This window comes from Palaemon carinicauda, chromosome 1 (genome assembly GCF_036898095.1).
Source record: "Palaemon carinicauda isolate YSFRI2023 chromosome 1, ASM3689809v2, whole genome shotgun sequence".
Lineage (NCBI taxonomy): Eukaryota > Metazoa > Arthropoda > Malacostraca > Decapoda > Palaemonidae > Palaemon > Palaemon carinicauda.
In genome coordinates this window covers 4,015,094-4,038,552 of record NC_090725.1, presented here as the reverse complement: position 1 = coordinate 4,038,552, position 23,459 = coordinate 4,015,094, and the positions used below count along the sequence as shown (strand labels likewise).

At 38.1% G+C, this 23,459-nt stretch overlaps 1 protein-coding gene across 6 annotated transcripts in view; it reads right to left on the bottom strand.

Annotated features, from left to right (window-relative positions):
• Window positions 1–4,496: 4,496 nt before the first annotated feature.
• The window catches only part of mxt (Eukaryotic translation initiation factor mextil), a 175,109-nt gene continuing 156,146 nt past the window's right edge, over window positions 4,497–23,459 (bottom strand). For 5 of the 6 annotated variants that reach the window (XM_068379631.1, XM_068379644.1, XM_068379638.1 and 2 more), the window contains 7 exons: window positions 20,810–20,937; window positions 20,537–20,625; window positions 19,715–19,876; window positions 19,118–19,218; window positions 14,901–15,091; window positions 8,252–8,335; window positions 4,497–6,040 (listed from right to left, as the gene is read on the bottom strand). In XM_068379631.1, the coding sequence (XP_068235732.1) occupies window positions 5,921–6,040; window positions 8,252–8,335; window positions 14,901–15,091; window positions 19,118–19,218; window positions 19,715–19,876; window positions 20,537–20,625; window positions 20,810–20,937 (875 nt within the window). In that variant the 3' untranslated portion in view covers window positions 4,497–5,920. The remainder of the gene's footprint in view (window positions 6,041–8,251; window positions 8,336–14,900; window positions 15,092–19,117; window positions 19,219–19,714; window positions 19,877–20,536; window positions 20,626–20,809; window positions 20,938–23,459) is intronic. The other variant, XM_068379655.1, reaches the window with a different exon arrangement.

The window sequence follows — 23,459 nt, the reverse complement described above, 5'->3', positions numbered from 1 at the left end:
CCAAAGGCCTAGGTTGGAAATGGTCACAAGGTTCTCCACCTCCAGCAGTGACTTTCTTCCAGAAACCGACTCCGATATTGGAAGAATACACCAATAATACAACAATTTTTACCTTATTATTCAAATATTTTCACAATGAACAGCCTATTTTGAGGAATAATTCTCCATCAAGGAAATAAATGTTTTAATGTGATCCAAGCTGAGAAAATGTAAATTCTGTCAACTTGATTTCAAGCTACTATGATGATATTCATACACAACTCAAACAATATTCTTTATATAATTTCCAAACTTATTCAGAACATTTTATGATAAATATTATAGACATACCAACATTTATAGAGTAACACAGTTTTCTTATAATATATTGTTTAATTCCTTACCTTCCCCGGTCCATATAGGCAAGGACACTTGTTCCTATGTCACACGCCAATTGCCATAACTGGCAAGTTACACGTGACTTGGTCAAGAAGATTTAACAATCAGGGTATGAGCTTTACTTGTCTTGAGAGCACTAAAATCACAACTTTTATTTCTTGCCAAGTTTAAGAAGTATTAACAAACAAAATTGTCCTCTGTTTCATTTTTTTTTTTTACTTCTAATCCAGTACATTAAGAATCTACATCACTTTGTAAACTTGAAAAATTGAGCATTATGTAATCAGTCACTGCTTTTCACTAATGACATGTATACCAAAATAATTGCCTGAAGTTGAAAGATCAAACATTTCTACATAATATGCATTTGAAATAAATATACATCTTATATTTTTCACGATTATTTAAAAAAAAAAAAATATTTTCAAGCAAAAAAAATACACATTAATCTCACAATTTTTATTGTTTCTCAGCATCGCAAGGATATTTTGCTTGCATCATGAGAAATTTTAATCAATCCTTGACAGAAAGCACCCCACCAGAAGCTCATTATGTTATAGTTTTGACAAGCTGAAGCATGCAAAAACTTTTCCATGAGTGCACACCTTTTCTACCCGGGCAAAAGCACTGCATCTTATAATAGTGTTAGTGGACCCTCCAAAAGTATGAGAGAGTTAATAACTAATACTCCAAATAAAGAAGTCTCCACAATGCTGGAGAAGGGAGCAATGGAGACAGTGCATCTTCCGGGTCCGGGGTTCTACAGTCGACTCTTCCTGGTAGAGAAAGCAACGGTAGGTTGGAGACCAGTGATAGACCTGTCAGCCCTCAACAAATTCATTCGGAAAACACAATTCAAGATGGACACCCCAAGAACGGTCATGGCGTCCTTGAGGGAAGGAGATTTCATGATATCCATAGACCTCAAGGATGCCTATTTCCAAATCCCAATTCATCCAGCAAGCAGGAAGTTTCTCCGGGTGAAGTGGGGTGCACAGATTTTGCAGTTCAGAGCCCTGTGCTTCGGACTGTCCACAGCCCCCCAGGTATTCACAAGAATTTTTACGACTATCTCCGTTTGGGCTCACGAACGGGGGATCCGTCTAATTCGGTACCTGGACGACTGGTTACTACTTTCTTCCTCAAAGGAAGTCTTGAAGCAACAAGGCATGGAGCTTCTTCAGCTTTGCAAAACTCTGGGCGTCACCGTCAATCTGGAGAAGTCTCACCTGTCCCCAACCAACAAGATGACGTACTTGGGGATAGTCCTGCATTCTTTACTAGTCAAGGCGTTTCCATCAGTAGACAGTCTGACCAATCTGGACCAAGTTCTCCATCCCTTCCTGGAAGGTCAACCCAGAAGAGCAAAGAATTGGCAGAGGTTGATAGGACACCTAGTGTCCTTAGAGAAGCTGGTCCCCCAAGGAAGACAGAAGCTCAGGAGCATCCAGTGGAACTTTAAGGATCGGTGGGATCAGAGAAGTTCCCCAGACGTGATTGTGCCAGTTCTACCGGAGACCAAACAGGCCCTGGAATGGTGGCAAGATCGAGCGAACATTCTGAAAGGGATGCCACTGTCCTCCGGACCTCCAAAGCTTCTGCTCTTCACAGACGCATCAAAAGAAGGGTGGGGAGCCCACCTTCTGGGAAAAGCAGCGAGAGGCAGTTGGACGGAAAAAGAGAAGGCTCTCCACATCAATGTTCTGGAGATGAGAGCGGTTCAGGAAGCCTGTCTACACTTCAGTCAATTTCTAAAAGGAAACTCTGTGGCGTTGATGTCGGACAATGCCACAGTAGTGGCGTACATAAAGAAGGAAGGAGGGTTGAAGTCGAAGGAGTTGTAAGTCCTGAAATGGGCAGAAGAGGAACAAGTCAGACTGTCGGCGAGATTCATTCCGGGAAAGAAAAACTTTCTAGCCGACGGCCTCAGCAGGGTAGGCCAAGTAGTGGGGACGGAATGGTCTCTTCACCCTGAAGTAGCAAGATTCATCATCCGAAGGTGGGGTTCTCCGGTAATGTTTCTCTTCGCGACGGGGCTGAACGCGCAACTCCCCGTATTCTGTTCTCCTGTCCCAGACCCAAAGGCAGCATTGGAGGACGCCTTTCAGCACAAGTGGGACAATCTGGACATGTACGCCTTTCCTCCTTTCGCTCTGATCAGGCAGGTTCTCAACAGAATAACGAAAGCCAACAACCTAAAGATGACTTTGGTAGTGCCTTGGTGGCCGGAGAGAGAGTGGTTCGCAGACCTAAAAGGTCTGGCTATTCTCCCTCCGTGGCCTCTTCCGGACAGACCAGACCTCCTGAGGCAGCCACACTTTCTGAGGTTCCACGAGAACCCACAATCCCTTCGTCTTCACGCCTGGAGGTTATCCAGCACCTCCTGAAAAGACAAGGGTATTCGACCAAGACGGCTGTTAGAATGTCACGTTACCTGAGACAGTCTTCTACAGCAGTCTACCAAGCAAAATGGGCAGCTTTTATTAAATGGTGTGCTTCAAGGAAAATAAAGCCTTTAGAAGCATCAGTACCCGACATTGCAGATTTTCTCGTTCACCTCAGGGATGAGTTGGGCATGTCGATTCCAGCAGTAAAAGGGGTACGAGCCGCCCTTGGACAGGTTTTCCTCTAGAAAGGAATAGATCTAAGTTCTTCTAGACACATCTCGATGCTCATCAAGAGTCTTGAGCAGTCCTGTCCTCCCTCATCTCCTAGGGTTCCGCAATGGGACCTGGCTAGAGTTCTAGATATGCTTAGTAGGCCTCCCTTTGAACCTTTGAAGGATATAGTGGACAGGAATCTTACGCTTAAGGCGGTCTTCTTGTTAGCTTTAGCATCAGCGAAGAGAGTCGGAGAAATTTATGGGTTGTCCTACGAGGTAGAACACTCAAGGGGTTGGAGATATATCTCCTTTAATTTTGTCCCCTCGTTTGTCGCCAAAACCCATCCGTTTGGGATCCTAGGTTTGAGGGTTTCTCTATCCCAGCAATTCCAAAATCAGGTAATCTAGATGACTTAAGATTGTGTCCTGTCAGAGTTATAAGGAAATATCTAAAGAGGACGGCGAATCTCCGCCCAGGTATAAAGAATCTTTTTGTCTCCATGGGTACGGCGAAAAAGAAAATTTCCAAAAACACCATTTCCTTTTGGCTCAGGCAAGTCATCATTCAAGCTTATTCTAGTGCAGGACTTTCAGTTCCGGAAAAGCCCAGGGCACATGACGTTAGAGGTATAAGTACCTCTCTAGCCTTTGAAAAGAACATGTCGGTAGCTCAGGTTCTTAGAGCAAGCACTTGGTCTAACCAGTCGACGTTCACGTCTCACTTCCTTAAGTTATGTACGAGGAAGTCCTTAGATGGTTTTTCTATTGGGCCAGTCATCTCCGCGCTCCAACCGATTTAACGGCCCAAGCCCTAGGTTCAATCGTGAATATGAAAACCATTAGACACAGGTTATCTTTTCTATTTTTCCCCTTGTCTTCTCCTTTTACTTTTTATCGCCTAGGGAGGTCTTAGCCAGTAGACCGGCACAAACCCCGTATATCCATACTTCAGCAAGCACATCATCAAGGAATTATGTAGGGTGAGTACTTTTTTCACTGGTAATGAGCTCTTTGTGTAGTTTATCCTACTTCCCAGTTGTTTGGGTCTTTAGTCAGGGAGGCACTCCCACCTCCTAAAGTGTAAGTCTCCGAAGAAAGTGTTTCGAGGTAAGTCTCTGTGTTGGAACAAATCACAAATTATTAGTAATTTGTATTTTTCCTACCATACTTACCGAGAAACACTTTCGGGTTATGGCCCTCCCTTCCTTCCCCCGGGTGCCTCACTGATCTTTAGTATTGTTACTTTCATAGAACTTACTGGAGATCACGACCCAAGCGCACATGTGGCCTACCTCGGGTTTGCCCTCAGGGCACGTATCCTTCCGCTAGGCCTACCATTACAGAAAATGGGAGTAGGGTAAACTACACAAAACTCTGGTCGTTTGAGAGGAGGTTCCAGGTAACTCCTAAGAAAGTGTTTCGAGGTACGTCTCTGTGTTGGAACAAGTTACTATTCAGTGAAAATTCTAACTTGAGAAATATAAAACAAAATCAGAGAATTGGGATATAAAAGCCATTATCAATTTTCAAGTTTATTCGAATCGAGTATAAAGTATGCAGACTACTGGAGGCTACAAAGATAACAGAAATAACAATATGTAAATAAGATAACAAAAATAAAAAACATTTTCTGAAGAGACTAGAATAATACCTTTTACCCGATTAACAGGCTGAAAAAAATTACCAAGAAATTCATTGCAAATTTAGAGGTAAATGATTTCTTATGCAGGTAGACTTCTTTAAGGCACAATATACACTGCAATGCATCTAAATCTGTAAAAATATTTAATCACATTATGCTAACAGGACATGTTTTCCAATACTGTAATTTAAATACTGTAGCCAGATTTTAGTAAATGATTGTTGTATAACAAAGTCACAAAACATGAGTACGTACTGTACTATTTATGATTTTAAAATTATCTACCTATAAGGTGGGAGGGGTTAGGTTAATCCTATACAAAATTATGGGATTGCATTTTGAACAAAGTCCTCAAAAAGCATAGATCCCTAAACAGTAAGGAAAACCAATAAACTGAGCTTATGATCTCTTCAAATAACTGATGACACCGACATATTCTAAGTGGTCTATTTCTACAGCGCTGTTAATAAAAAGTTAACAAAAATTTGAAGAAAGAACAAAATGTGAAGAACAGAAAAAAGGTAAACTGTATTGCAATTTGTCAATGCAATCTATAGAATATTTACAAAACAAACAAAGGACCTTACCACTGCTAATGTATCAGGAAAACAAAAGAAATATAAAATAGCTTGCTACATAATTTCCAAAAGAGGCTGGAAGGCTGAATTTACTATCTGTAACAAAGAAATCTAAAAACGAAAAACACTACTGATGGGTTCAAAAGAAATTTTAGTCTAAAACATTGCTGTTTCCTAAAGAAATCTCAAACAATGCAGCACTAATATTTATTTTAATATAAAGTTAATAAAACCTTAATGTACCAGATTGATAACTGAAGAGGTACTGGAAGAGCAATAAATGAGCAGCCTCATAAAATATGCTATAAATATTCACGGAAATATAAAGGCTTTCACACAGACTAACTTAATGAGAGAAATTAACACATTTTGGCCACAAATGTGACCATCAACTTATATAATGTATTATGACATAAATGAAGATACTTATGAAAAAGCTAAACCTAACATACTTTTTAGGTGCAATACACTTAGGCAACCCAACTGTACAACAATAAAATTATCAAATATAGTGACATCTTACCAATATATCAATTACAGTACTTTTGAAAATAACTAAAATACAGTATTTATATTTTACTTTTAATATCAAAAGGAGTATCAAAAAGGTTTGAAAGAAATTGAGATTCAATGGACCCTTACCTAAGCCACCTAAGACTATGGATCTAAAAAATCAAAATTTTCTTGAAATTTACTGCTGGCAAAACTCTTCACAACCATCTATGTAGCATTGTTACCATTACCATTGTTGTCATCCTCTTCAGTAGTTGACATGGTTCTTACCAATGTCCACTTTAAATCTCTCTTAAGCAGAACAGTTGCATCCTCAACATCACTCACCTGTTAAGAGACAACCATTAATTAAGGTTTCTATACTGGGCTGTTAACAAAATATAAAAATGCATGGTAAAGGTACAGTACTAATTTTTAAAAACCTTAATGCCATTAGTATAAAGTACACTTTTTTAAATTGTACTATCAACATTTTCCCAGACTATGGAAGTGAAAAACACAACTTGACCCCAGGTAATGAAAATTTTCTGCAACTGCAGCCACTTTGATCAGAGCAAGCAATACAACGATTCAAGTACAGTATGAAAGTCGACCTTCCTCATATGATATAAGTATTCTCACTTGCTTTTGAGAAAATTTTCTTATGCACTTTTAGGGAACCAGCCACCACGATTTTTCGTGAATCTTATACAGACATCGAAAGAAGAGTTACTTGATGTATGTAGAGGTAAACATTGTATTACACCCCAAAATGTTTCATTCAATTATCTTGATAAATTGGGCAAGCAGCCTCTCCACCACACAAGACTGTAAGGACTACAGTACTCCAAGCTTACAACTTGCCCCTGGTAACTGAGCTTATCTTCTGGTACATTCCTCCTCAGGGATGTACCTGGCTGATAGTTCTATGGGGATGGTACATCATCCAGATGTGCATCTGCTTTGTCAACTTCCAAATGAGATACTTATGTGGTGGTTACACACTTGCATTTCCAGGACACTGAAGTGAAGTTCACTAACTACTAGTTGGAACTCTACTTGCATTACCAGGACACTGAAGTGAAGTTCACTAACTACTAGTTGGAACTCTACTTGCATTACCAGGACACTGAAGTGAAGTTCACTAACTACTAGTTGGAACTCTACTTGCATTACCAGGACACTGAAGTGAAGTTCACTAACTACTAGTTGGAACTCTACTTGCATTACCAGGACACTGAAGTGAAGTTCACCAACTACTAGTTGGAACCGTACTTGCATTTCCAGGACACTGAAGTGAAGTTCACCAACTACTAGTTGGAACGTACTTGCATTACCAGGACACTGAAGTGCTGGGGTCCAGAACATAGCTAGGACATGTCCGAAAGGAAACTCAATGCTCAGGACTAGGCTCTGTTCTTTGTCAGTTTACTCAAAGGCATAATAGGTATCCCCACCTCGGCAACAAGTGATGGGGAATGCTAACATCAGCTTCCCCTCTACCCTCCCTCTTCCACCCTTCTTGACTTGACCAAGATGGGTGCCTTGAAAGGGTTTATACAGTACATGCACAATCCCTTCAAGAGGAAAAGATTGTAGGTGGTCCTGATCGGTGATTAGAAAAGATTGCAGCCGCCTTATCCCCAATCTAGCAAGCATGGCTGCACCCAAAGTGGGTTGCAGACTTCTTCAAAAAGCCCAAGCCCTAGATGACAGTAGTTTGAATTCAGCTGACAACAAAATCAGCTGACTATATTTAAATTTTGTTTAAATTTTCTCAGATGGGATTGGATATAAAAAAAATTGATTTCATTGACATAGAATTATTCCTTGAATAGGCTAGTTATTATGAAGATATGCCACAAGTATATAAGGTAAAATTGGTTTTATTACCTTTATGTAAATAGATATAAATACTCGGACTTGTGTACTTCTTACGGTGTCTGTTATATCCAGAATTCTTTATAATTGAATTCATTATTGCGAAGTTATACTTTGCAGTGCTTTTGCTCTGAAATTTTGAGTGCCATAACTAAATATAGTTTTTCAAGCACTTGTATAATCACCACCAACAATACTTAAACATAGCTACTCCATTACCATGGGAGATCAATAACCCATGGGCTCCGAGGTCAAGTTACAGAAGTTTCTTTTTATTTAGTTAAACAAAATCATCTTAACCCTTTTACCCCCAAAGGACGTACTGGTACATTCCACAAAAGCCATCCCTTTACCCCTATGGACGTACCGGTACGTCCTTGCCAAAAAAAAAAGGCTATAAATTTTTTTTTTTTTCATATTTTTGATAATTTTTTGAGAACATTCAGGCGTTTTCCAAGAGAATGAGACCAACCTCACCTCTATGACAAAAATTAAAGCTTTTAGAGCACTTTTAGAAAAATATACTGCAAAATGTGCTGGGAAAAAATTACCCCCTGGGGGTTAAGGGTTGGAAATTTCCAAATAGCCTGGGGGTAAAAGGGTTAAGTCTACATTGTATCCAAAAAGGGAAATTCATCACCAATGGCTACCCAACAGTAATATAATGAAGAAGCTTACCTGAAGGTATGTAGGAATAGAATTAAGAGCATGTTCACCATTTTCATTCAGTGTCGCTACCAGTCCTGTTAGATATTGCCAGCTCTGTAAGAAAGAAAGAATTCAATTTAAACAATATTGTTAAATATGAATTAAATTAAAAAACTTAATACACAAAAATGAAAGTATTTAAAAGCTAGAAGTATTTTCCCTTAGTCAAGTGTCCTTTGCTAACAAGTCTCAATTTATAACAAATTAATACCCATCTATACTGCATAAACTCCAAATATGAGCATATGAACCATAAAGCTTATCTTAATCCGACAAACATTGGAGGAAGAGACAACACATCCCAAAGAAGCCAGCAAAAGAGCCAGAGTGACAACCTACCACCTGTTTTTGTGTGTCTAACACTGAAAAGAGAGGGGTTGAACAAAGATGGCGACGCAGTGCCAAGATCAGACTGACACACATGACAACTGCCTCCTGTACTGTGCCCGGCTCCCACCGGGAAGAGTGACCAAATCTCCCCATGGCGCCGCAAGAGACCAGCACCTCCGCATACCTCCCTCTTCCTGGCAAGTGTCTAAATCCCAGAAGAAGAGGCGCGAAAGCTGGCGACAGCAACTCGGACCAAGAAGAAGTCCTTGAAGCACTTGCCTGGTCTTTTGTTTATCAAACATTGAGTGTGGCCAAATGGCCCAAAAGAAACCAACAAAAGATCCAACTCTACTAATAATATGTCCCAAAGAAGCCCAAAAAAGAACCAGCGCTACGAACTGCCACCCATCCCTTGTGCCTGGTGCCAAGAGGAAAGTAGCTGCAGCAGATGGCGTCTCGACCCCAAGGAGCGAGTGTCAAGATTATCCAGCTAAACTCTATCAGGCACCCACTGGACAGGAGTGGACCCAACAGGGGAGCGACAAGATAATCGACTGGTCTCATGAAGCACTCGCCTGGTCTTTTGTTCAGTGAAAAATGAGGGAGTAATAATATGCCCTACAGAAGTCAACAAAACGGAAAAAACCCAACGCTTATGACTGCCACCCATCCTTCGTGCCAGGCGCCAAAAGGAAAGTAACTACCGTGGCTGGTGCCTCAGCCTGAGGAGTGAGAGCTTGGAAAGACCTACTGGTTCAGTGTCAAGTTACATTGGAAGGTTATCACAATGTCACCCAAAAGCCACCAACACACACTCACAATACCACATGCTACTTAACTCCTGGGTGAACTGGCATCGAGAAGAGACCGACATGGTAGAAGCTGATTTTTTTCACAAGGAGTGAGTGCCTGGTCAGTCTGACTGGTCTAATGTCAGGCAAATATTGGGGAGATTATCACAACACAGCCCAATGATGCCAGTACCAATACCAGCACTGCCAAATGCCACCTGTCTCTCGTGATAGACTGAAGACAAGAAGGGATGGGCATAAAGGCGGCGGCGAGTCATTCATTAGGAATGAGTGCCTGGACAGACTGACTTCAGTATCAGGTGACAATGGGGCTTTATCGCAACAAAGCCCAAGGGCACCAACACATCAGCATTACCACATGACACCCAACTCTTGGGGGCACTGTCACCGAGAGGAAAGGGGCATAGGTAGAAGGCAACCCAGACACAAGGAGCGAGTACCTGGTCAGTCTGGCAGGTCTAGTGTCAAGTGAACACTGAGGATCATCACAACGCACCCCAAAGATGCCGGCACCAAGACCAGCACTGCTGATTGCTGCCCGTCTTGTGTGAGTGACTAACGTTGGGATGTGAGGGGGCAAAGAGCAGTTGGCGATACAGTAACAGGAAAGTGTCAGTGGCACGACATCACACTCCCCCTACAGTGGATGTTGCCAACCAGTGTGTGACCAAAGGGGGAATAAGCACTCTGAAAATCAATGAACAAGTAGTCAATCAAGGCTAACTCTAACCCATCATGACCAACCCATAGCCAAGCTAAGCCATACAAAGCCCAAACAACCAAGCCCAGAGTATGGCATCCCAATCTAAGTTCAACACACTGACAGAATGGAGCCAAGTAACCAAGCCTAGTATTCTGGTGACAGGGACTTTCCTCATAAAACGATCGGCGTAACGACAAATCAAACAATGGACTCGAGACCTTCTGAAGAGAAACAAAAAAAAAGTGGGAAAAGATATCCTGGAAAGACAGAAAGCCCTCACAGGACAAAGCACCAAGCTAACTCCATGTTGTCCACAAAGACAGCCAGCAGCATCAAGGGGGAGACCTGGGAAAGAGAAGCAAAAATGCCTCAGTCTTCACGATAAATTCTGAAGATAGAGCAAACCAGAACCTGTCGTGACATGGCTATGAGGCAGAAGAATGCCTAAAGCTCTCAAACTCTCATGACAGATACATGGGAAGTCAGAAAGAGAGGTCTTGCCAAAAGATCCCACAAAATGGGCCCCTATAAAGAGCACCAAGATTGTCCATCTGGACTCCCTTCAGGCACCCATTGGAGGGAGACCATGCCTCCCAATGGAGCCTGAAAAGGGACAAGAGTAAAACAGTGCCACCTATTTCAACAAAGCAAGGGCATGAAGAGACAGTGACTCAGACTCTGAAGGAGAGAGAGCAGTGACAGCTGACCAGTCTCGAGACAAGAACAGGGCGGAGTGGGAATCTCAACAAATCCCAAAGGCACCAGCATGAAAACCAGTGCTAAAACAACCCATCTGCCACACTTAGATCCCTGACAACAAGAGAAGCAGAAAACTAGGAGTCTCACCTAAACATGAAAGTCACACAAAACACATAGGACACAGGCCCCTGTCCAGGTGGAGAAGGACCAAAAAAACAGATATTAGACAAGGAAGGCCAAGACCTCAAACGACCTCAGGCTTGGAAACAATGCCTGAAGACTGGCCAGGGTTGTAACACTCGGCAAGTGGAAATGCATCTGGCTAGAGCCAACTGTCAAAGGTCAGGAAGAAACGTTCTTGACTGAAGAACCTCCTGGCAATCTCCAAGCAAGAAGACGAAGTACAAGGCGACCCTGACCGACAATCTGGAGGTTCCAAAAGGACAGAAAACCAATACTTCGAGGCCATAAAGGGAGCAAAGACAGGAGACAGGTCGTACTATCTTGAAGAAGATGGCCCCCACAAGGGAGACCGAAAGAAAGGCGAAAGCCTGGAGCTCTTCCCTAGACTAGTAAAAGAGCATCAAGTCTGAGACTCTGGGGATCCTGAAAAGAGCAACACAAACTTGACAACAAGTTGAATACCTCCACACACAGGATCCAACTGAGACTGGGCGACCCTGATGGGGCAATAGCCAGGAAAAGAAAGACTTACAAACTGGTGAACCTGGGACGACTCGACTCAACATCCCACACAAGATGCTCAGGTTCCTCTCTAAGGACCACCGGACCAAAAAGCCCTCTGATCCCACAAGAGAACATCTCTCAGATCGGAGACGTTAGACCAAAACAAGAGATCTTCTTCTCCTTCTTTGTCTACATCTTTTCCCACTTCTATGTGGGGTCGATGTTTCTGGTCAGCTTTCTCCATCTACCTCTGTCCCACACCTCATCACTGGTTAATCCCTTTGATCAAGGGTCAATTTTGATACAGTCCACCCACCTTCGCTTTGGTCTCCCTCTCCTTCTCGTTCCCTGTACCTCCATTTCCATCACTCTCCTCCAAATATACTGTTCATCTCTTCTCATGACATGACCATACCACCTCACTCTACTTTCTTGGATCTTATCTGATAGTTTTCTAACTCCTGTGGTACCCCTAATTACCTCATTCCGTATCTTAGCTCTTCTGGAGGGACCAAAATGAGACCCTTCCCATCATCGAGACAGTTTCCAAACCAAGAAACAGGATTCTCACACCAGAAACGAGTGACAAGAAACTCCTTGGTTACAACACTCAAGACTGATGAAAGGCTAACGTAAGGGATAAACATCCTGAGATAAGCAATTGAGATCACCTTGATCAAAAAGGAAAAGAAGCCCAGGAGTGACCTCCACAGGGTAGAGTTCCAACTCCAGAAACGAAGAATCGAAAGACGGCACTGCTTCCTAGAAAAAGGGAAAACCAGAAGGCTAGAGAAAAGAAAACAGCTCCCTCCCCCATACTGTTCCTTTAGGGATGGGGGCCGAAGAGATGAAAATGAAAGGATGAGCAGAAAAAGGAGGTCACTCAAAACCTCTACTACCCAATTGACTAATCCCACTCCACTGCCAAATAGACTAAAGGTGCTAGGAGAAAAAACCCCAAGATTGTCCCCTTCTTGAAATAAATCAAATCATATTAACAAAACACAAACGAATGCACCACTAGACACTCCCTGTCGAAGTGCCAACAAGGTCCCCGCAAGACAGGATTCGCCCACAAGGGAGCATGGCGTCAAGAACCAAGAAGAGGGACCAGGTAAAGAGAAATAAATGAGACAAAACAAGACAAAAACAAAAAAAGACAAAGAATCCCAAGCACCTGCCTTCCGTTCGGCCCCTTGACTGAAGAGGAGGAAGTCTGGAGGGCAGTGACTCGGGACAATGACCTCAGAACCTCAGAAACAATAAAAAAAATCTGGCGCTCTGAGATACCGGACAGAGAAAAAACGGGGGAGGGTCAAGAAGATGATGAAGCCAAAGAAGAAACCTGGCCCTTAGAAATTGAAGGAACAGAAAGACTTCAAGAAACAAACCTGAAATCTGAAAGAAACGAGGAAGCCCTAAAGTGGCAGCCAAGAAAACTGACATAAAGAGCTACTGAAATAAAGGAATACATCTGAAAATTCCAAGTAATCACCCATCCAAGTATTTACAAGCCCAATAAACCTCGCTGAACAGTCAAGAAGCGGAGGGAAAATGAGGAAGAAAATAGACCCTCATGAACCCTAACATTGAACCAAGGGCGAAGGGGAAACAAAGGATCACCATGCAACAGGGAGGGGCCCTCATAAGGAGAACCTTCCCGAGAAGCATAGAAGGGGAGGAGAGGTCTGAAAAAGATCTAGCTGGAGAAGGGAACCTACGACTCTGTGACAATATCCTCGTTAAAGGTGGAGGGCCCCAGCAATGGATCAAATGGCTCCGCACGCAGGCCTAACATCATCATACCCTACATAGACAAAAACTCCGACCCAAGGTGACCCGTCCCCTACACACCCAGCTGAGCCTCAACGCCTATCTATAGTAGGACAGCCAGTGCCCACCCAGATCCCCACCATTACCCAAGTGCTCTCTGACACTGTTATGGGATTAAAAGGGAACTTAAAGGGTAACTTATATAGTCAGGCACCCACCCAGACCAGATCCCCCCTAAGCCTACACCATGTTGGGGTTCACAAGGTGGGGGATCTGTCATACCCTTACCCTGGGTAAAATCAGCAAGTACTTGATGAGGAGATGCAAGAAAGTCATTGAGGTTATTTGTCAACCTTGTAAAGGCAAACTCAAAATTTTCTGTCAATAAGAAGAAATAAACTAGACTCACTGAAGTAAAAAGTGTGGGGTGGAGGGACGGAGCCATAAAGGGACGGCAACAGCTGGGGATGAATAAAACATTGGAACAAATGGAAGCACTTGTTATAACCGAGAACAAGAAGCGGTTCCAATGTGGAATGGCCATTGACTGTGAAAACTCTGGGGTCTGAAACCGAAGAGACACTGCCCCCCCAAAAATACAAGGAATTCAGTACTCAGCACAGACATACAGTACTTTTCTTATGAGCCCTTTGCAATGCAAGGAATAGGTGTTTAGCAAGAGCACTCATTTGCTATATTGTAGTACCAAGCTCTACATGAGTACCACGAGAAGTAAAACAAACACCTTACCTTTGTAATCAGTAAAATTATTATATGATTCATATCCCCCTGGAACTTATCCAGTCCACAGAAAGTGTACATAGTTCCTTACTGGATTTGAAGGGGTGATGGCAAAATTGTTCCACGATGCAGAATTTTTTTCAGCCGGGTTGCACAAAAAATGACAAATCTATGAAAATCAACACAAGAATATCATATACAGTAATAACACTAATAAGGTAACTTGTGTTACATAAAAACCAACAAACTCCTGAAGAATGAACGGTCTCTGGGCTAAAAAGAAATTGGAAATTCAAAATTCAACACTGCACCCGAGCTCTTAATAGCCCGAGAACTCATTAACAACTGATTGTCATTCAGCCGACAGTGTTGTCAACGAGGGATAATAGAAGATAGCAGGGTTGCCAATGTGGTTAAAATTTGGGTGTTTTTCTTTTTTTATAAATTATCCCACGGTAATGTTTATTAATACAAACTCTCTGTAAAAAAATAAATCGTATAAGCGTTGACCTACCTGAGTACATTTAATAAATAAGTAGCGAATTCAAATGTGGTTGAAAAGTAATGGCCATCTTCTCATTTGATTGCTTTTCATCACTTCATGAGAACTTTACGAACAAAATGACATGCCATGACATCAGTCATTCCAGCATCTAGCTAAAAGTTCCAAATAGTGTATAGAAAGCAAACTTTCTATAATACACAATAGAATGGCAACTTTTTATTTAAAATTACCGTATGAAAAGGCTTCCTACTTAGAAATATCAATTCTATTTTGTTATTGAACAACTACCCTATAATACTGTTACTGTATTTGAAATAAAAAAAACTTGTTAGCAAAACTCAGAATTTATATAAACAAGCAGAACTGCACCTTCTTGATAACCACAGGAGATTGCCGCACAATCTGGGACCAGTTGCAGGGTGTTTGGCGACTGAGAGGTGAAGCAGCACATTGCACAAGGAACTGGCGAGTGTAGGTGCAGCGAACAGGAGCAGGACCCGACACAGCCTCAAGAGCAGGACAAGTGGTACCAGGAGTGGAGGGGCCAGCATCATCCCCATCTGAGGAAGAGCCATCTCTTGATCATGACTACAAATTTCTAGCCTGACTTCTCCCACAAAATAAAAAATTACTACCATCACACATCGACTATATTACCCCCATTAAAAGAACATTTCTATTCCATGTTGCTCTTATTAGAAAACTCATTAAAATAGCTTCCTCTTAATTTTCATCAATGATGTTAACTTGAACCACATGCTTCTAAAGGATCCACAAGCAGTAATCTTTGTGTGGCTATTTTAATAAATTTATAAAAGAGCAACAATTTTTCATAATTTTTAATACATTCATCTATCGGTTTGCTAATCATGCAGAAATACTGCCAAAAAAAAAAAGGCTAGGCTGCTACAAAATTAGCCCTCCAGTCTAGATGTGGGACTATGCATTTTATCACTTACATATCCCTCCACTCCAGGTAGCTTCTGTCCTACAGTTTCAATATCATACTAAAATTCACAACTTTTATTAACCTTAAAACTTCCAAATACTTATAAAATGTTAAAGTTCTGAATCATGCACAACAAAGGGAGCTAAATGCGCTATGCATAATAAAAAATACATAAAAACATTTCAAAATAACACAAAGCCATGCTGAGTATTTCTTCATGGGTTAGAAAACAATGTTTAGTGGAATATACAAAAAAAAAAAATACCTTGTGAAAAAACTGTTCTAAACTTTGCATTTCATACTACAACCACACGAAATTTATAATAGAATAACAATAATGATTAAAAATTCTACCTTTCCTTAAAATACGGTTTGCCATTCCATAAAATAAAACTAAATATATCAAGTCTTTAGTATTTTAAAATACTGTACAGTATTGTACAGTACTTCAGTTTTACTTATCAATAAAAAACTAACCATTTGTCTTTCACTCTCAAGTATGCTAATTTATTTATCCAATAGGATTAAACTTGAAGCTTGAATTTTACTTTATTGGGTCAAAACCCCTCGGTAACACTATAAATATTAGTACTAGTAGTTGGACAGATGGAAGAAAGGAAGACAGTCAGGTATAAGGGTAAAAGCTGTATGTATTATGGGCCACATGGACACTATAAACTATTAGAAATGCCTATAGGGTACCATATGAGAAGTCCTGAAGGCAATGTCACCTAAGGGGAACTATAGTTTTGTGTTTACTTTTTAAATAACAATGCTTTTATTTTCCCTCTAAATAACAATCACCTCTATTGTGTATCTAGATCTATGGTTAATCAACTGAAGTTTTAATAATTCAACTTAATTTTTTCTTGAATAGTTAGAAATACCACTTAGAAATTGTTTCCTTTAGTTTTTATTTTTAGTATTAATTCTATTATCTTAAGCTTCACTACTGACAGTTTAACAAATCTTTAACCTAGTGATAAGATTTCTTTTTTATAATCGAGCTCTAGAATTTCCCCAATAATCAAACAAATAATTAAAAATTTTGGCCATCTGATACAGAAAAAGTTTGGTAGCTTGAAATCTTGATATCTCAATTTTCCCAACCCGATTCATAATATTGTATTCATTATACAAACAATATATGTCCTATCAATTTAGTAGCACCACTAGTCAGTTTTAAAAACTACCTCTTTCCTCAAATTTACATCTGCAATTTCAATTTACTGTTCATGAAATACACTTCACAAAATAAAAGTGTACAAAGTAATGTACAGTATTATACATTAACTAAATCAATGTAATATTAAAAGGAATGAGAGATTTAGTGTCCTAAATAACAAAGTCCCCTACATATAAATCTTCAACTAGAAAAATTCTGAAGATTAAAAAGTGTAGTATATAAAAAATAATTCAAAGAAGTTTAAAATTAAATATAAATCAATTAGAATCTTTTAAAAGTTTTCTAAAATGTACAAATATCTATAGAAACTTTGGATACATTTGCACATTACATGCCTTAGAAAATTGTGTTGGACTAAGAACCCATTCTTTGAATGTATCACATTCTCATCTATGAGACTTACCGTACAAAAATAAAAAAGTACAACACTTATGGGGTAGATACAGTTGAATGCCAAATAAGCAATCATGATAAAATATCTTTACTATACAGTAGAAACCAATTATAGTTGATAAAAATCTTATACAATATCTAGAATCATCATGTCCTTACAGATTTAAGAGTCGTCTAAATAATACTAAAGTAATCTTTATCATGTACTTAACTTTATGCATGAATTCCCATCATTCAGATTTTTTCTGATGACCTTAGTGGTGTTTGACTGACTGCAGTACTTTCATACATATCATTGCTTTTATTAGTCACTTTTTTCTTCTCATTAAATATTGTACCTAAACCATCTCAACTTTTGATATCTAATCTTGATTCTTCTCAAAAACCTCTGAACACCACATCTTTCTGCAACTTCCTATTTTCAAAATGATCGACCTAATGCACAACGGTCACAAATCTCAATTTTCTAAGTAACTGCTATGTCTACTGTGTTGAATAGTATAGCCATAACGAAGTGAACTAACAATAATAAACCCCTATGGGGACCTTTCCTTTATGTTCCTCCCCAGTTTATATTCTAAATAAATATTACTCTATATAATAAAGTAATTGCAATAAATGTTCTCATACTTATTGTCTGCACATGTATTCCTGCACACTATGTCTTTCACTATAATATTTTGAAAATTATATACATGGTGAATATCATATGAATAAGTAAAATAAACGAAGCTTTATACCTTCTGTTAGATTAAACTTCTGCTTTTTATTAGCTATTTTTTTTCAACAAAATCATTGGAATCTTCTTATGGTTATTTTCAACTCCTACAAAAGGAAATCAGAGACAACTACTTTGGTGCTACTTCCATCAACGTTGTACACCGAACTATATTTTACCTTCTGTATTTACAAAGGGCATGAATAAAAAATGCTATACACATTCCTGTATATTCTGTACATAACAAAATATCTCTTCTATGTGGTTATTTGGGGTATCTATCAATCTGCTTTAAGCAGCTTACATCAACAACTTCTTTAGTCTCTGTACTGAACATAAACGTATTACCAACATTATTACCGTAACACTATTTTTTCTATGACAAAAGGATATTAACTTAGATATATGTTAAATGGTTATAGGCCTAAACTTATTCAAAAGGTAAAAAAAACTGGTGACTCCACTTATGCTTTTGCTCCTTAGAACCACAATTTCTTTTAGTAAAAGGATTCTATTAATACTAGAAGACACCAACAACAGTTTCTTTTAATTGGTAATAGGAAAAACTACATTTAGGAAACAATCAATTATGAAATGCAGTACTAAGCTACTGTACAGACAACTCTAGTAATCCGTGTTTGGTATTCGCAAATTTCTTGTAAAGCAAAAATGCTAAATTTGACACCAAGTTTCTTAACCGCAAAAATCCACAAACACCGCGAGTCAAAACGATAAATTTGGAGTTAGAAATGATCAACTACAGCTTAATGTTAAAAACCGCAAGTAAAAACATAAAATTTTGCTTAGGAAATCAGCAAAACGTGAACTTTAATATTTACGTTTCTTTCACCTACATTAAGCAAGGACGACTTACCAAGCATTTTTATATGAAAAAATTTCCTTCGTATGCACAAATTTGGCATAATAAAATTTTTCATAAAATAATTCATTACTGATAACGAGAGTTGACCATATATATACACACACGTGTGTTTACATTTATCTGGGGGTTATGTTGATATCCAAGTCATTATCATTATAAATTTCAATTCATTAAGACCAATTACCGTACCTACTACTACTGTAGTATATCAAAAAAAATATATTCCAATCCCCCATACAACTTACTATACTACTATGAACCCTCCTCTCCTGTTCTAAATGCAGTACTTGACCTTCAAATGTTGAAAACAAAAGCAACTGCTGTTGGTTGACAAAATAAGACTGAATGTAGCGGACTTCAGAACCTCTAATGATACAATAGTTTCTATCTACTGTATTTCATCTTGCATATAAAAGCCTTGCAATTTTAACAACAAAGGAAAGTAAAAAATACTCACTCATTGCTCGGTCCTCACTAGTTTTCATGAACAAGTGCCTGCGATTCTTGGAACTCAGATCTGCAGGCTGGACACCACATTCAGCGGTTTCAATGGCCTCCCTAGAATTAGAAAAGAATAATTGCCTGACTGACTTAATGACAAAGAGACAGCTCATATTTTTCAATAAAAACATAATAGAACTTTCTTTATTCTATTACAAAAGATTTTTTATCATATGAAAACTATAGTTTAAAATATTGTGCCAAGCTTCTACTGTATTACACAAAACTGTTTTTCACACAAACCCACTAAATGTTTAATACATATGGAGATTACACAATTTGTAGGGAGGAAATTAAGGTAAAATAATGTGAGGTTTTTTTTTAAACATTTTTACATTATTATAACCTTTCGAGTGGTTTTTCCAAAAAATCCTTATCAATGTCAACCTATCAGCTATAAACAAAAATTTCTTAATATTCTGGATGGAATCTATATACAAACTCAAAACAGACTTTATGACAGCTCAATGATCAACTGGAAAAATTATGAAAATCTTGCACGTATGCAAAATAAACCCAATAAAAAAATAATGAACCACGAAACTATGCTTACTTTGAAGAAGAAGGGAATAATGGCTGACGAACCACTGTCACAACACCTTTGAGGACATCAGTGGATGGTTCACTTTCACTAGTGGGGGTTTGTAGGGGGGATGACTGCTTCATTGGATGCTGTGGCACGACAGGTACTGGTGAATCCACAGCCGTTTCAGTGCTTTAGAAGAAATTTTCAAATAGGTGAACAGAACAAATTTTCCTAATTGATTTAATGCTAATGATAATCCAAATATGAAAAATTTGTGGATAATTTACAAACAGAATGGATCACTAAATGTCACTCCATAAACAAAGTACAATTTATATCACTAAATGCATTACTGTACACCATTTAGCATGAATACTGCAATCATAGGAAAATAAATACAGTACATCCTGAACTAAATATCTATAAATACACGTGTTCTATTTAAACAGGACCCACCATAAAGCAAAAAAAATACAAAACTTACATATTCTTTTCTATTTTGATTAAAAATTTTACCTTTCCTTAAAATACAGTTTGCCATTGCATAAAATAGAACTAAATATATCAAGTCTTTAGTATTCTAAAATACAGTATTGTACTTCAGTTTTACTTATCAATTACAAACTTCCCATTTGTCTTTCACTCTCAAGTATGCTAATTTATTTAGCTAATTGGATTAAACTTAAAAGCTTGAATTTTACTTTATTGGGTCAAAACCCCTCGGTTACACTATAAATAAAATTGATAAAAAATAAAAAACTGAAACCACAGTATAACCTTTACAAAGATATTATATTTTGGAACCAAACTGACAACTTACTGAATACGACATATGCATAAAACACAAACCTGGCGGTAGTATCTGTGCCAAGAAGTTGAGCTATGTTGTTCAGGTTCCTTTCTCCATTGAAGAACTCATCCAGCACCAATTTTGCAGTCTAAAATAACCAAGAAAATACTTCCTTTGAGCATTTATTGCAAATAATATCAAGGTCATTTATCGATTAGGAAAAACTTCTTAATTCAAATTGATCTTTAATAAACTCTATTGAAAAGAAAATATAGCTTGTATCAAGATGATAAAATTACAATATACGTTATACTAAAATATTCGCTACATACTCTAACAAGATGCAAATTATTGCCTGTGATCTTCAGTGCATCACTGCCACGGGTGACTGTGTAGCGATACTCGCCAATAGGCTCCTCCCCCATAGATTGGCTGTGCACAAGTGTGTTCCTCTTTGAACCTAGATGAGAAGAAATAAAAGTTTACACTAAAAATTATCAACATTACATGCAATAATTATTTAATCTACTGTATGTCCATTCTTAATGACTCTTTATGCTAACATAATCACAGTTTATGAACTCTACCATCTTTTCTCCTACATACACTTTGTTTTAGTGCATTAAATACTTTTCATAACTATTTCAAAATTTACCATGTTCTGTAAACCTACAATTTCTCCTTTTTCAGGGGCAGGGTTTGTGCTTAACATATCAAACACAACATTATGCAAGAGTCCTATACCTTGGGTTTTTCTCTATTATAGCTGTAAGCAGGAAAAAATCCCTTGCGCTACTGTTACTACTTATCTTTAACTTTTGCAATATATTTGGATGTATTAATCCACTGACTATTGCATTTCATGACTCTAGTAATAAGGTAAGTAAATTACCTTCTTTGTCACTCATACAACCAAAATACTGAAACCCAATTATGTACTTATATTTGTTTTTTTTCTTTAGTTGAATCTCCATTCCCAAAAACCACACTCTATAGCCTTTCTTTTCCCAAGTGACTTAAGTTCTCTGGTACTTCTTACATACGCATAACTTACACATCTATAATACTATGAAGAAAAAATCTAATCCCTTGATAAGGTCAATTCTAAATCAAATAATTTGGTAAATTTTCATGCAATCACTTGTTTCCTATGCACTCTTCATGACAACTATTGCATAATGCCCAGTTCTTCTTAATAGCTATATCTTTATAACTACCATGTCCTCTTGAATTGAGAGGTCAACCACCTTCCCGTTAAAAATCTTATGTACTCTAGTCAGCCTAGCTTCACATTTAAACACATACAATGAGTTCTACAGGTTGAATATTTTTTTGCTTGTATAGCACCTCCATGGTCGAGATGTTTATCACTGCTTTTTTTTTGGTATATTCATCACTATATTCACCTTCTCCAAAACAACTTGATTACTGTGCTCACAAAATACTGTATATAATACTATCATGTATAAGTATTGTCTCCTTAATCATAAGAGGAATATTGGAGGTAAATATATCCAAGTGCACCCTATAAATATAAATCTTTCAAATACTTTTCATAGAAACAAAAAGACAAAACAGTTTAATTCTGCTAATAAGCATGCTAATACTGTAATGTGACAAGAGGAACAAAATGTTATTTGAGGGGATGCAAGACTTAATAAAATAGTAGGACCTGCAAAAAATTCATACCTACGCATGGAATAACATGTTTAGCTCCATGGGACAATAATTACATACAAGACAGCTAAAATAAAAATTTCTTTCAATAGTAAAAGCCTGACCTAATGAAGCAATCAGACTAGCAAGGCAAACCCAACATATCAAAAGATGCTTTACTTATTCAATGGCCTCCTTTTAATGTAAAGTACCTTAAAAGATCTATGCTACTGTGTCCCTGGTTCCTGATTAAAATATTTGAAATGTCTGAACAACAATATCAAGCAATGGCAGTACATTATTCATGGAAAAAGGCCCTTAAAATAGAGTATTAAAACTGTATTTGTAAAAATTATAATAAACTTTAGCTTTTTAGAAACTCTTATTTCCTTCTTTGTGAGGGTTAAATAATTCTGATGGTACGCATTTCTTTCTTTAAATAAATGACTATCCATTACAGAATTATCTTTGCCAAGAGAAATGCTTAGCTTATTACAAAATAATTTTCTTAAATAATAAGTGCATTGTTCATTTGGTCACTATCCCGACAACATTGTTTGTCATAAATGAAGCCTTTCAGCAAAAACTTGAAAAATGTCTATGTAAGTGAAACTGGTAAGAATGAAGATACCCAAATGTCAAAACATAAAAAATTACATATTTTCATGACAAACAATCTAATAGTAAAATATTGTTGAAATAAGCACTAGTCTACATTTTAACTACAGGAAGAGTTGTGGTACTTAACATTTCATTAAACAGTATCAAATAAACAAAAGTCTCATCATTAGAGAAAATAGTTTCTGTTGTTCGAGATATAAACCAACTAAGAGATTTCTGAACCAAGTCACTTTGTCTCACCTCCCAAAATCTAAATAACTACTTCTGCCAAAAATAATTCAATAGCCAGTTTTTTCATTGAAGGAGAAATACATAATGTGAAAGTCTGGACTATTCTAAGAAGTACAATGTGAAAGTCTGGTACATTTTAAGAAGTACAATGTGAAAGTCTCAGAAATATTTCTTTAAACTCATTTTCCATCTCTTAGTAAGGAAACAGGATATTCTAAAATACTGAAGTTTATTATAACTCAATGGAGTCCTGTGAAATTATTATCACTTCTTAAACTACGGTGCTTAACCCTTTTACCCGCAGGCTATTTGGAAATTTCCAACCCTTAACCCCCAGGGGTTATCTTTTTTTCCAGCACATTTTGCAGTATATTTTTTTTAAATTGTTCAAACAGCCATAATTTTTGTCATAGAGAGGTCAGGTTGGTCTCATTCTCTTGGAAAATGCCTGAATTTTCTCAAAAAATTATCAAA